At 27.0% G+C, this 15,579-nt stretch overlaps 2 protein-coding genes across 2 annotated transcripts in view; one reads left to right on the forward strand and one right to left on the reverse strand.

Moving 5' to 3' along the window:
- LOC129608691 (drebrin-like protein) overlaps positions 1 to 12,399 on the reverse strand; it is a 47,011-nt gene extending 34,612 nt beyond the window's left edge. Inside the window, exon 1 of the mRNA XM_055520357.1 lies at positions 12,359 to 12,399. The gene's annotated coding sequence lies outside the window, so the exon portion shown is untranslated. The remainder of the gene's footprint in view (positions 1 to 12,358) is intronic.
- Positions 1 to 15,579, forward strand: part of LOC129608692 (mucin-2) — a 94,393-nt gene that overhangs the window by 5,275 nt on the left and 73,539 nt on the right. Inside the window, exon 2 of the mRNA XM_055520359.1 lies at positions 5,027 to 5,626. Within this exon, the coding sequence (XP_055376334.1) occupies positions 5,566 to 5,626 (61 nt within the window). The 5' untranslated portion in view covers positions 5,027 to 5,565. The remainder of the gene's footprint in view (positions 1 to 5,026; positions 5,627 to 15,579) is intronic.

Raw genomic sequence — 15,579 nt, forward strand, 5'->3', positions numbered from 1 at the left:
TCAATGGTTTGTAAAGTAGCACATTTTTGACAAATGATTGTAAAATAGCACATTGAATAAACAAATATCGTGGTTTACGATAAAAGCAGATAAGTATAGTGTATTACTTTAAATTATTCGCAATACAATATGATGAGAGAACAAAATATAATGAGGGCGAAAATTAAAAGAAGTATTAAACTAGTGGTGAAAAAGAATAGTTTTACCATCAAAAAATATTATCTGTAATAATATTTTTTGATGGTAAAACTTTAACTGATAATGTTAATCGTTAGCATGAACTTAGACGAACTATGTCGTTATTCGACTAAATAAAGTGTTAAAAAATGGCATTTTTAACACACTTATTGGACTTTAGGAGGACATAAATTTCACCAGGGGTGTGGTGGGTAAGTATTTTCTTTAAAGAAATAAGTTTCTCAGCTACTTTTGCATAATTTTCTATCTCCTTGGGAGTAGAAATTTTGTTAGCAAACGCAAAAACCAATGGACGGACAAAATGAATTCTATAAGCATATTTTTCTTCAATATTATTGGAAATGTGTTAAAAAACGAAAAAATTATTGTGTATTCGATATTTTAATAAGAATAAAAGCAAAATTTTTATATATTTTCAATACTATAATTTTCTGCTATAAAATATACATAGTTGATTTGAGCTGTGTTTTTGCTGCTTTTTTCGCGAAAATAAACAAAATGAAAAATTCAAATAAAAAGAAAAAATTCCAATATCAAATCTTTTTATGATGACGAATATTTTCTGAAACTGGCCGATTAAGGTGATCAACTCTAAAACTGAGCAAATATAAATGAATGATTAGTGAATAAGATACATTTTTATGGATCCATATCTTCGTTACAAATTTATTTTATGTATATACATACATACAAACATACATATGATCCCATATCGAAACACATGTATGTACATAAAATATTCGTTCAATATACCCACCGTTGGACAGCTTAAATTTTCTTTAGTTGCTTTGGTTCTTAAAAAGATATTAAAGAAAAAAAGTGGTGTGATATGGTAAATTACATTACATACCAATGTTATGAGAAGAGCTGTAAATTCATTATACTATACTTAGTGGTGATTTTGGTTTGTTAAACGAAAATTTTAAAATCTTTATTTTTGAAGTGAATATTGTTGTTTATTGTCTTCTTAACGTAAAAAGTCGTTGCTTTATTAAATATTCAATATCCAGCAAATTATTTTGTCTTTGGAAAAATTAAAAAAAAACAAGAGTATATAATATTGTTACAAAGCATCTGCAACTTAAAAAGTATCAAAATACCTTACCACATGCTTTAAAGAAAATTTTCCGCATTGATGATTACAATTTGGTATAGCTGGAGAGCCCACATACAGATGTATGTAAGTAAGTAAAAAATTTAAAATAAAAGCAAAATAAGTGGGTATTTATGTACATAATAAATTTATGTATACATATTAAATTTATACTTATCAGTTATATAAGCGCATATACTTGTGTAAATACAAAAATATTTCTATGTGATCTATATACACACATGTATTCATTTCGATTTTTTGTTTATTCGTAATTTCCATGAATTTAGGGTGGGAAATTAAAAAATTACAAACCAAATTAAAATTTTCATTCAAAAATAAAGTTTTTCTCTACAGTTATTTAAATTCAGTCATTTTTTTGCTGTGACGAACTTTGATAATAAGCGTGAAGAATGCGTTAAGAATTTGATTTATTAAATCAAAATAAAAAAGTTTTTATGAACGTTCTTCAGCATCAAAGATCGTTTCCAAAAAAAAAAATTGATTTATTGGCGGGCAAAATTTAAGAAATCTCGTTACATGACATTAAAGTATAGATATCTTGTGACTACGCCTGACAGTATGAGGAAAGTCAACAGACTATCCACTTAAAGTACTTGTACATAAATTAGTCTTTCTACAGGAGATTTCTGTATGAAAAAGTTCCTTCTGTCCAATATTTTTAAGTAAAGATTAGCTTTTTTACCAAATTTATTTGTCGAATTCAAAACATGACAAGCTTATCTTGACTAAAAGTAATTATGTAGTTGGAACCAGTTTATCAAATTACTATTTGTGTTACCGCTAAATTTTTGTGACTATTTGAAATTGAGTTATAGATGAAACGCCAAGAAAAAATTAGCAAACTCTGTTATCTTTAATTTTTTGATTTTTCAAACAGCTTTATTTGGATTAGAAAAATTTTTTGAACCCGCTCTAATTATACAAAGGGTCTTCTTGTTTTTTTTGAACAAAACGAATGCAATCACAAAATTAATACGAATACAAAGAAACATTAATATTTTGTTCATCAACATTAAAAACCAACAAAACTGAAGAAAAATGGAAGAAGAAAAGAAAATAAGGCGAATTCCAAATTTAATTTTTCTTTTTGTTTTTTTATTATTATCACTTATGTCTTGTTCCATTCTTGTTTTTTTCCCTCTCTTTTCAACTAATAGCCAAAATTGTTTTTCCAAAATAAAGAAATCTACAATAATAACGAAAAAAAAAATTATTTACGCAAACAATTTTCGTATTAAGTATAACAGAGTGCTATTAAACTCGCCCTGTACAAGTATAACACGAAATTTACAAACAAAGGGATACAAGAGGAGACAAAACAATTTTACTGGTTTTCTTATAAAACCGTCGTAACGCTTAAAACATTTCGTTTTCTTGCCCAATTTTTACACATTGTCATTACAATGATGCCTATATTGTTGCTACAGGAGTTTTTAAACAATCGACAATCGCTGCATTTGACGAACACTGACAATATTTTCAATTAGGTTTTTATTAGTATGATTAGTTATCTGATCCATTTATAGAAGTATGCTAATCGTGTACATGTACTCTTTTAGATTTTGGAATATTCTTCAGATTTCTGTTTTCAGGTATATAAGTCGAAACTCTTCATAATTCTTTTATAATTCATGTAAACAGACTCGTTTATTCGAATTTTTTAATTGACACAAGAGGTGAACATTTGAATTTTATACTATTAAAGGGCTAATTTTTAGTGGATAAGGAAATTTTTTTCAAGTTTTTAATTCATTTAATAAGTTTCTTAAAATTAAATACCAAGGAGAACTAAATTTTGCATTTTAGAAGAAATAATAGATTATAAGGGGTTAATATTGTGCTGTTCCTTATTATTATTTCTCTTTATTTCTTCTATTTTATATTCTCATCTCTTTTCTCTTTATTAGTCTTTTTTATGCTATATATTCTGTAATGGCCTTGCAACCTTGTTCAGATTTCTGTGTTTTGATACTCTGATAATCAAAATAATAAAATGTGAGAATAAAAGGAACATTAAACAGTTATACTAGAGAACTTTGAGGATGCAAATGAAATTTGATATTATGATACTCACGTCCATACCAGACTATAATATTATTAACAAAACATTGCGTTTTGTCATGTGGGTACAAACTATTTGTATAAGTTGTATTCATGTTTATTTCTAATCAAAAGAATTTGACAAAAATATATATTTACTTGTCATAATTATGTACGTATTTACATAACATATGAGCTTGCGTTAGGAACAGCGAGTCTTCCTTAACACATTGCCGACCGATCGGGGAAATCTCCCCGTTTTGAAAAGTGTCAGTGTACGACCCATCGGGAAATCTCCCCGTTTTTGTTTACAAATGCGTAATATTATTGTTTATATTTGAGAACTTCACTAGTTGTGGTATGTCAAAAATTCGCGGTGTATAGCTTATATTCAGTTGAAATTCGTGCGGTCGACAATGTGTTAAAATACGTTATTTTCAATTTCTTAAATAATTGCAACAGTGCCTAAATTGTATGTAATTTAGGTGGTCATTCTTCCGAATTAATTTGACATCTTGAATTGTTAAATGAAAGGAAGATGAAATTGAAAAAGTTTTTGTTTTATTAAAAACCTGATTAAGGATAAACATTATGGGTGTTTTTTGTATTTGGCTTTTAAATTTAAAAGAGAAAAGTATGTGCAGACAAATTTTTTAATTTAACTTTAAATTTTATTTGAATTGATTGCCATTTATTTTATAAATTTAATGTACATAAACATGTCGATTAGCATGACAGTGCCTTAGCTGGTCCATTCGAAGGATCCCATTTTCTGGCGCTTGAAACTTTTAATTGGCCAAATAGAAGATACACCAAATTCATTTAATTTTAAGTTGAAAATTGCTAGGATTTATATCTGAATTGTCAAAAAAATAAATACGAAATAGTATAAACATACCTCGATTTGTTCGTACGACATTCTGCTCTGTATCGAGAAATCCTAAACGCCATTAAACCAAATTTTAAATATCGGATTTAATATACAACTTACATACATATATATAGCAACAAAAATTCTTCAATACGAGCATAAATATACAATAAAAATGCCCCCTTTCGAAAAATTTTATCCCCCTTTAATAATAAAGAATTTACTAATACACGACTATCTGGTAAAAAATAAAGATTTACATAAATACACGCATACATATTTTGTTATTTATATCAAGTAATACCTAGTATACTCGTATTAAGTTTACATATGACGCACATTATGTATAAAATGTACGCAATTCGCCCTTATCTTAGAAATTGGAAAAAATATTATATACGGAATTTGATAGGGGGAAATTTTAAATAAGAATAAACAAAAACAGAGAAAGAAAAATACCCTTATTGAAGGATATCCAAATATAATAACATTTCTTATGTCAATACTAAAATAAAATTTTGCTTGCATGTTTGTATGAGAATTTTTATCACATAAAATATACGTAAACATTTACATATATGTGTGAGTTTATGAATATTCGATAAAAATTTTGTTTTTGTATTCGGCAGATGGTTTGACAGAAAAATGCAGCTAAAATTAGATTTTTTTTTTCTTATTGTCAGTTTGTTGTTGGTGCTATTATACTCATTTCATATTTTATTTTAATAATCTATATTGATTTTTCCATAATTTTGTTGTTATCTTTATTATTTTCTTTCTTTTTCTTACTATATTTTCAGTAAACGTATAAATAAAATTGGAAGAAAAGAGAGCAAATTATTAATAACAAGAGAAGAAAAAAGGAGAAAAGAATATGTGTGTAAGGATATTTTTGTAAGGATAAGGACTTTTTTCTTTAAAAAAATTGAAAAAAAAAACACAAAAATGAAGAAAGGAGTTTCAGTTTTTTGCCGGTTGTCACTGTCTTTTAATTAAAAGAAAATATTTCAAAATTATTTTTTAAAATAAAATTCATAATTAAAATTTAAAAAAGAAAATGAAAGGGTTTTTATTAAAAAAAAATGAAATTTAGTACAATTAAATTAGAAAAATATTAGTGATAAAAAAATTAAATATAAAAAGAAATACGAAAGAAAAAAGGTGTGTTGTCCTTTTACAGTGAGTTGTCAAAAATTACTAAGAATTTTTTCTTTTTACAAGTGAAAATCTAAAATTTAATTATAAGATTTCCGTCGAAATAATACAAAAAATAAATATTTTTCCTAAATATTTTGAATAAATTAAAATTATAGTTTGTATATAGTGAATAAAAATAATAATGGAATCACCTTTAGAAGTACTATCTAGAGCTGCTACAATGGTCCAGGATAATGCAAATGGTGAGTATTTTCAATGATTTTTCTTAAATAAAATATTTTTTCAAATAAAATCAATACAATGACATCATAAATATGGGAGAAACCTAATTATAGAAGTTATATTATAGCATGTAAAATTGCTATGAAGATGTAAGAAAAAATCTGAAATTGGAATTAAATACAAATTAGGACACAAAAATTTATTCCAAGTACGCTGGCAATTCTATATGCATTTCATTAAAAATAATAATAAATGACCTTGATTTAATTTAAATAATATATAGCTCGGATAAAAAGGAGGGGTACACATAGTTGAATTTAAATTTAAAATATGTTAATGAGTACTATTTATTGTTTTTGACCTTAAGAATGCCAATCACAAGTTTTTATTAAATTAAAAACTTATTGTTAAAATTAATGAAGGTACCGCATTGAAACATGTAGGATTTTCTGAGGGAAAATGAAATTAAAATTGATAAAGCTTTAATGATGTTACTAGTCAATAAAGGGTTAGGGGAAAATATTTGAATTTATTTATGATAATTAAGTGCATGCAATTTTAAGTGAAAGATATGAAAAATTATTTAGTTATTCAAAATTTAGAGAATTTTAATGTTGGTTTTAAAGATTTGGAGAAAATTTTAATATCTGTAACAATTATGATAACATAAACAAGATAACATAAATAAGAAGATGTAAATTCAAATCAACAATCTCTAAAGTCTATAGTAAAGCCTATTCTAAATTTTATAATTTTCTAATCTAAAAGCTGATATTAATTTTGGTTTAAACCTAGACTGGAAATCAAAATAAAATCGATCTTTTCTGCTAAAACTTTTTATAGAAATTCAGAGAATCAAGCCCTAAAGATTTTTATATTCCCATATAAAAATCTTTAGGGCTTATAAGATTTAGGGTGTTCATATTCCCATTGCCGGTATTTTTTCAAATTTTTGAAAGGAAGGTATTTAATCAAGTGAATTTCGAAATTTTTATAATTCTAGCCATAAACTTACTTCAAAATTATAAGAGTCTATGATTATTAGACTGGAGTAATTTTATTTAGATTGGGCGAGAAGATATTTTGAGTGTAATCTGTCTTTCTTAATTACAAATTTCTTTTAAAACAAAAATAGTTATTTTCATTTAATTTTTTTTTTATAATTTTGACGTTGTAGTACTTTTCTCTTTAGAAGTTTAATTAAAACAATAGCTAATTAGAAACACTAACAATAAACAAATAAGAAAATTTTCACGACTTAAGTCTTATTTTTAAATACCTATTGTTTTCAAAAATAGAACAGAGTCAGTCAGTTAACGTAATTTTTCCGGTGTCTCTAAAAACTAAGAAAATGTAAAATAAACTTTGTAAATGAAAAGTTGTTGGAAAATAAAATTATTTTTTCTTTTTTTTTTTTTCTGATTTGTATATGAAATACGAGTAAGACATACTTAGTATAATTTAAAAAAAAAAAAATAAATAAAAACAAAAACTGAAGTATGGAAATATTTCTGCTCCAAATTTTTTTTTTACATTTTATCTTCTTCCATTTTTTGTATTTCTTAAGCACCATCGTCATTTTACATCATTATTATTATTATTACTGTTATCATTCCGTAATAACTGACACCCTAATTTATTCAAGTCCTCTTTTTTTTCTCCTCAATTTCAATTCCATAGGTTTAAGTACGACGTATGAATTAGATTAGTAGAAGTCAAAATGTCAGTTTCAGTTTGGTAACGAGAAAAGAAAGGAAAGCAAAAAAAAAGAGTAAAAAGAAAATGAGACGACGCGCGCGCTTTGAAAATATAAAAAAAAAAGTAAAAAGAAAACAGTATAGAAAATGAGTGAATGAAATAAAAAATGAAATAAAAACCCACATTAAGAAGAGTAAATGATGGTAAATTGTAATAGCAAAGTAAAAGACAACAACAACAATAATAATAAAAGTGGCACTAACAATAGCAACAACAACAATTACGACGGTAACAATAAAATAAAATTGAGCAGAAAGAGAAAAACAAAAACAAAATAAAGCAAATGCCGGATGAAAATTCTTTTGTAGAAATTTCAGTTAAACACATTTTACTCTTTTCTTCTCTTTTTTGGTTTGTTTTTATTTTTTAATTTTCATTTTTCAACTTTTCAACTCCTCTTCGTTTCCATCAATCGCTGGTATTGTCATAGTGATGATCATTGCAGCCATCATTATTTATTATGTGATATTCTTTTGTTTTTGCATGTGTATATAGTGCAATTCACTCAACAATTTTTTCGGTATTTTCTACTGACTGATAATAATAATGATTATTGGTATTTGAAATAACAGTAGAAAGCTGTTTGCGTTAAAAATCTTATTTTCATTTTACTATGTAATTATATTAAAAATCACATATGTGTATATTAGTTTACAATGTGATTTATTTATACATATGTGTATATTAGTCAGAAGAAGCACTCAATTTTAATTGAAACTCGTTGTGCTTTATGGTTTTTCATGAAGATTCGAATTGTTACCATTTTATATATTTTTTGTACAGACTTTTTTTTTTGGTGAAATCTTCAACTTTATAGTGTGAAAGCTATTAAAATTAAGTCTGTCTCAAATATTTCATTTTATAATTTCTGTAAAGTAAACAAAACGTAGAGCAAAAAAAAAATTACAGGGAGCCTAACAGTATGCAAATTTCGTTATTTATACAAAAGTTAGGTTTGCTGCAGCATTCCAATATAATTGTAAATTTATCCGCATCTAATTGCAATTAAAAGTATTTCGAAAATTATTTGGATTCTAATTCGGGAATTACACATTTATGCACGGTGATAGATGATCTACTGTACAAGCTGTTGGATAGCGGATTTAATGTAAAAGATTACGTTGATGACGTGCCAGTATGATAAGATTGTAGCTGACCGAATGCAAGGGACCGTGAACATCATTCGGGATTGGACACAAAGCGGAGGGCCTTGTCATATTACGGAAATTTAGTTTGCGTTTTGTTGGTTTTCAATTGATGGTTTTTCGATAAATGATTTCATTTTGAAATAAAAGAGTTGATGACCTTTCATGAGCCGAAACCATGCTTTGGGGTGAGAAGGATAACGATTCTGCGAGTCTTAAATTGAGCTTTGTGGCCCCGGTGGAAGTCTTACGGTTTAAGATGTCTGCCATACTGCAATTTTTTAGGGGCCTAGGTATAGTGTTAATGCCACCTATTGTTGGGAATCACAAAAGATCTTATGGGTTGACGTGAGAAGAGCCTATGGACTTAACTCCGCCCCGGTGAAAAAAATTCATACATTTATTTTACATTTATAAATAAAGATTATGAGCTTCAGGACCATTCAGTTGTTTTGTATTTTTATGTTTAAAAACTGAATAAAAAATTTTTAAAGGATGATTACCGTTATGGCTCGTTAAATATATTTCATATACTGATAAAATATTATAGCATAAGTATAGATAATATGAAAAAATGCAATAAATGCGAATTTATGATACTGAATGTGATTTTAAAAGCATATTGTTAAAAATAATTAAAAGCCAAATATTTTTACGCATGTGTGGTTTATATACATATGTACTTATACATATGTACACATGAATTAGTTTAAAGTTGCATTTCAAAGAAATTACTTCGAAAATAATTATTAAAATCATTTTTAAATTATGTAGAGAGAGATTAAGGTTTGATTGTATTTCGAGTAGCTTAAAACTTTTATTGTAAGTCATATTGTAGTTATTTTCGGGAAGTTATATAATCCTTGCAAGTGTATGCAAAATGGTTTACTTTATATAGAAAGGTTTCTTATTTGCATTATTGTATTAAATATAAAGCATAATTACGAAAATTTATTCCGATAATAACTTTATATTTTTATATTCAAAATAAATTCTTTTATAAGTTCTCACTATTAATTAAGTTCACTTATAAGTTCGTTTCTCACTATATTAATTTAAAGCAGTTCCTTATTAAACTGGTGTCATAAGTGTGAAACCTATTATCAGGTATTTAAATCAAGAGTACTTAAATTTAGGTATTTAAATCAGAGAGGAGAGTTTTCGATAGAACGTTTCGATTAAGATTTGTTTCAATAGGAAAGGGAGAGTAACTTTTAAGATTTGTATTCGTAGGACACAGAGAGTGTTCAAAAATCATAATCAGTTAAATTGTGTTGAATTACGGCCAAATTAAATATTTAATGTTAAACTTTAAAAAATTCTAATGCACTCTGTAATTAAACATAGTATTTTCAAAGAGTTAAAATTTTTGCTACATTTAACAAAAAATTATACGTATAACAATCTGTTAATAAGGTATATTCGAATTTTAATACAAAATAAACCGCATATCAATTTAAATGTAATTATGTATAAATATAAAAAATGCATTTTCTCAAATACAAACAAGCGAATACATTGGTATGGCATGTATATATACAACGTGTTATACACTAGTATAAAGGTATTGCATGTTATGAAAGTATAAGTCAATATATACGGGTATTTATGAAGAGTGCAAGCATAACATCTAAAATATTTTTTTCTCTCTTAATTCTTACATTTGCGCAAAAAAAATGCATGTGTATGTTGCATATTATGTGTATTTCAATGTATATATGGTATATAAATAAATAATGCCATAGGTATGCGTTAGCAACATGTGCTTCAAGGTGGCATATACTTAGTAAAATTCAAAAACAAGAAAACAAGTCAAAACAAAGAAAAAAAAGAAAAGATAATTAGGGTTGATTTTTTTTTAATTTGCTCATATGCATTTATTTATTTATTGATAAAAGTGACCAGATGTTTTTAATTTTTCAAAGAAAAATCAATTTAAGTGATGAGTAAAGTAATTAAAATTATTTATGTATGTTTACAGTTCTGAGGCCTAAGGAAAAATTACCTATGTTGAAAAATTGTGTTCCGAGTTGACTAAATTCAAAGTTTTGAGTATTTCATATTCGGTAACGTAAGCTAATTTTAAAGTGCAGATATACACACTTTGATGCATAATTTTGGAATCAATTAATTAAATTTTGAGTACAGAACTATTTGCAAGTTTTCATTTTAAAATTAAATTATTCAATATAAAAGACGGTCGATTTAGCATAGTTGGTTGCAAGTAGTTAGGATCCATATTAAAGTTTACTTGAAATCAAATTTCTTATTCATAATTTTTAACCATTTGGAACGCAAAATAACTTCATAATAGCATGGAATCTAGATCCAATTAAAAATTTTAATTTATGAGTTATTCAAAAAAATTTCACTGGCATATATATTATGTGTACTTACATTGTAACGTGTAAAAATATTGACATATGTGAATACGCAGTTATGTAATAAATACATTATTACTTGGCACAGCTAGCATTAGTTAAATTGCATATAAGTATTACGTTTACAATATTTCATGGGAAAAAAAATCATGAATCAAATCCTTTCCTAAATGAAAATAATACTCATTTATGCAAATATTACACATATTAAACTTATTTACATAAAATGATTAGAGGTAATTTCATATCTATTTCATATAAGTATCTGTGAGAATTTTTGAGCGCAACTTTTCCATTTTATGCCACCTATGTATATGTAACACGAAACTCAGCCAAGATTCTTTTTCATGCATTTATGTGCTTAGAAATAATATGTATCACTAAATGTCACAACAAGTTTACGAGTTTATAGTTCAATTTTCGTTAAATCTTTAATATCTTTAGTATAAAGAAGGTTCGAAATTAAATTACTCTGTCTGTTTCTTCTCAATCAGTTTTTCATTTAATTTTATTGAACATTCGTCATCCACTTATTTATCATTTTTTTTTTGAGTATCTAATTACACTCAATCTGCAAGTACTTGAAAAACGGAAATTCTTTAAGTAAGTAAGCGGAAGTATTTGTAAAAATTTTTCTTTTAATATCACTTTTCAATTAATGAAATTGCCTATTCTATTTATAATTCATTGAATTTCTTAAGATTAAGATTTTGATTTCTTTCTTCAACTTACTCTTTTCATTATTTTTATCAGTTCCTACTTAAAACTTTCAGTAGAAAAGATAAAACCAAAAATATGTAAGAAAACAAGTGAAAATCAAATTTTCTTTAACCCTTTAAGTCCTATGAATTTATAGAAAAATTAAAATTATGAATATTTATTTTGCTAGTACTGAAGAGAAGAAGTATAAACTAATTAGTATAGTTTGATGAGAATTACATTAATTTTATTATATTAAGATTAATTGTAACACAGAGATTTCGACTCAATTTGAAAATCATTAAATTTCTTAACACTTACGTTATAGAGTAAGCTGAGAAAAAAGTTACGTTATCGTGTTTTGAACTGAGAAAAAAGTTATAAAATTTGATACTTTAAATTGATGAAATTTTAGAGTTGAAAGTAAGATTAAACTGCAAGAATTCGAGTTCTCAAACTTGAATCCCAAATTTGACCTCCTAAAATTAGCTTAGCAAATTAATCTTTATATTCTGATACATAATTTCGGATTATTCAAAACTCGACCCAAGTAGTTTTGGTTTGTTAGCATACGCAATTACAAATTCTAGCTGATTTAGACAAATTATGATTTCGATTTCGATTTAAATTTTGAATATTCACCGTGCTTAATTCACTTTATTTCATTTAAATTCAAATTTTTAATTAATATTGCGAATTTTTGACCCGAATATTGCAAATTAGTAGTTAAAATATTTAATTAATTTTTTTTTTCTGTTAATTTACTTACAAACGTGTGTGTATTAAACACTGCTACTATTTAAGTACGCGAAGCCCATCAGTCTAATTAAACTGTACAATAGTAAGTATAAATCTGAAAAAAGAAAACAGAAAAAGTTTTTTTTTTTGAAGAGAGTGAAAAACTTTTATGGTTTTTTTAAAAGATTTTTTAAATACCGCAATAAACGTGTGGATTCCATGAGAGCTTTAATTATTCATTATTTTCCGATTTTCTGTTTTAATTTTTTTTTTTTGCTTTATATGCACGTTACCTATTTTACTTTTTTTTTAATTATTTATAAATGTTCACATGCATATATATGTACATATACATGCATACTTAATTATACGATTAACTATTTCAAAAATTTATTGTCATATACACGCTCACGCTATGCTTAATTTTTTAATATAGTGTGTGTGTTTGTATCTTTTAACATATTTATCTACCCATAAAAATTTGTAGTCACATTTTATTGAATGCAGAGTGTATCGTTAAATGGCGTCTTATATAATATAATTCTCTCATTTACACCTCTTTTTTGTTCTCTCTATTTTCTTAAATTCTATTCGTTCTTCATTGTTTGACATTTTATTTATGTTTTAATACTTGCGATAAATTGGAATTCGCTTAAACTCACTACTTATAGAACTCAATAATTTGCTCGAAAAATAACATCAGATCGAAAACTTAATTTTGTCGTTTGAAATTTAAATGACAAAAAATGTAATTATGTAATTTTATTCCGACATTTCTTTATTGAATTCAAATAATCAACTTTAAATGGGACACTCGGTACAAAAAACCTTAAAAAGCAGAAGTTCACTGTTTATTATTCATATACGAGGCGGTGGCGGTATTGATATAATTTTTAATTCTATATACACACATACATATGCAAAGAAAATTTCGTCGATTTAATCAACCATAAATATAAAATTAAAGAAAAATAGGAAAAAAGAAAAAAAATAATTTCTTTTTTAATTCATAGAATTAAATTCGATACTCGTGCGATACAATTTCACTATAGAAAAGAAAGAATTTCAAAATTTTCCGAAAAAAAAGGAGAAAAAAAAATATGTAGGTTCATCATGAATTAAAAAAAAAAGAAGCTTTCAAGATGTTTAAGAATTACAACTAGTTAGCTGTAGTGCAGTAGAAGTATGAAGAAATGAAAATGAAATAAAAACTTCTGAATCGCATACCGAACCCCATAATATTAATCGTTTACTCGCCCATTATAATTATGTATGTATACTAATGTATAAAAATGTGTACACACACGAATACCTACACAATACAATGAATACTTTATTTACTTGAGAAGCATAAAACAGAAGTGTGGAATTATTTTTGGAATTCTGATTTGTTTTCATGTTTGAATTGTTTAATAGATGCATTCATAAATCGGATTAGAAACTTTTTACTTGATAGAATCAAAGAATTTGTGGATATGTGAATGAATTGATACAAGTGAAAAATTCTTTTCTTATTTTTTTATTTTCCGTTTTCTTTTTCCCATTACATATTTTTGTGTTTCTTGTTTTATTCTTGGCTTGGGAAGGCGGATGATATATCGGAACGGAATAACTTAAAATTCATATTGAATCATTTTTTTGTTGTGATTATTGTTGTTTTTTTAAATTTCCTATTTATTTTTTGGTAATTACTTAGTTTTGTTTCTTTTTAAACTTAAATTTTTGTTGCTTCTTTTTTTAATATCAATCACATTCCTATCATTCTTTTGCTTTGCTTAAGAATTTTCAGTATTTTTTAATAGCTTTCGATTATAGGATTTTGTAATTTTGATTAGGGCATGCCTAAATACAATTATAGAGCATTATTTTCCAATAAGTTCTTTTCGGTTTGATATTGATAATAAAATATTGAAAAGAGTTTTAATTAATTTTTACCCAAATACGAAAGAAAAAAAACTAAAGATTAAGTTTTATTACTGGTTTTGAGATCTTGTTTTTTAAATAAAATTGAGGCAATGAAACTCTGTTGTAAGAGGCACTCCTGAGGAAAGTGAATCGACTTTTGACGAACAAAAAAGAAGGGGCTATGCCAGAAAGAGGAACACTATAATGTGATCGCTTACGCTGACGACTTGATGGTAACTCTGTCGGGAAAACACCTCCACACCCTTAATGGGTTAATCCAGAGAGTTCTTAACCTCATCTTACACTAGCCCGCTGGTTTCGGGTTAGAAATAAACCGCCGTAAGACGGAGTTGGTCACCTTCAGCAGAAAATACAAAATACCTTATATGGTTCCGCCAAAACTGAATGAGACAAGGTCCTTTTTTTGCTCTGAGATTAGATTCATGAGACTAATCTTGGGCTCTAACCTAAACTCGGGGTCCAACATCAGATAGCGACTAATGAAAGAAATTACTGCGCTTCACTCGTGCAAGAAAGCCATTGGGAAAGGATGGGACATCGAACTACGCATAAATCACAGCGGCGAGACCTGTGCTAATGTACGGCGATCTAGTGCGATGTCCTACACTGGGTAAGTTCTTCAATATGAAACTGGTAAGCAAAATTCAAAGGGAGTCGTCCACTTCTAGAATAGTCCGGGATTGCCTTATTTGGTTTCCGGTCATAGCGGAATCCAAGAAAACTTCACGGCGAGTGAACTTACGAGACGTGGAACAGTTCTGTTTCTACACAATGCAGCAATAGAGCAAACCAACAGCAGGTTAGAAAATGGAATGACATACGGAATACGACAAACCACATAATTTTGGCTTAGATAAATCAGCATCGTACGGCGGATCTCTCCTTCGAAGAAACTGGGCGCTGTCTGATTGCCGAACACGTCGGGAAGATAGGACACTCTGCTGCCGATCTTTGCAAGAGCTGCTGTTACCAGGAATAGGAGGAGACGGTTCATAAAGGACTTGGGCTTGTTCCCGCGATGGTGGGGATATAAAGAATGAATCCTCTGATAGCCGCGTTAACCTAAACCTAAGGTATTGAAGTCAATTTTGTATTGAAAAAGTTGTTATTGCTTCTGTTTTATTTGAGTAAGTAATGAAAACATTAAGAGGAGCTTTTGTTGAGTTCTAAAATTTAAGAATTTTGTTGAATTTACTTTGCCGATGACAGAAAATCATAGATTGCCTTTCTACCAAAATAAAGTTGGGTGGAACTTTCGGTATAATATCGTTTGCTATTACTAATTTTATTTTATTTAACTATAAGTATTTCATCCAAAATGTATAT

Source organism: Condylostylus longicornis, unplaced genomic scaffold (genome assembly GCF_029603195.1).
Source record: "Condylostylus longicornis isolate FDR11 unplaced genomic scaffold, ASM2960319v2 ptg000033l, whole genome shotgun sequence".
Taxonomy (NCBI): domain Eukaryota; kingdom Metazoa; phylum Arthropoda; class Insecta; order Diptera; family Dolichopodidae; genus Condylostylus; species Condylostylus longicornis.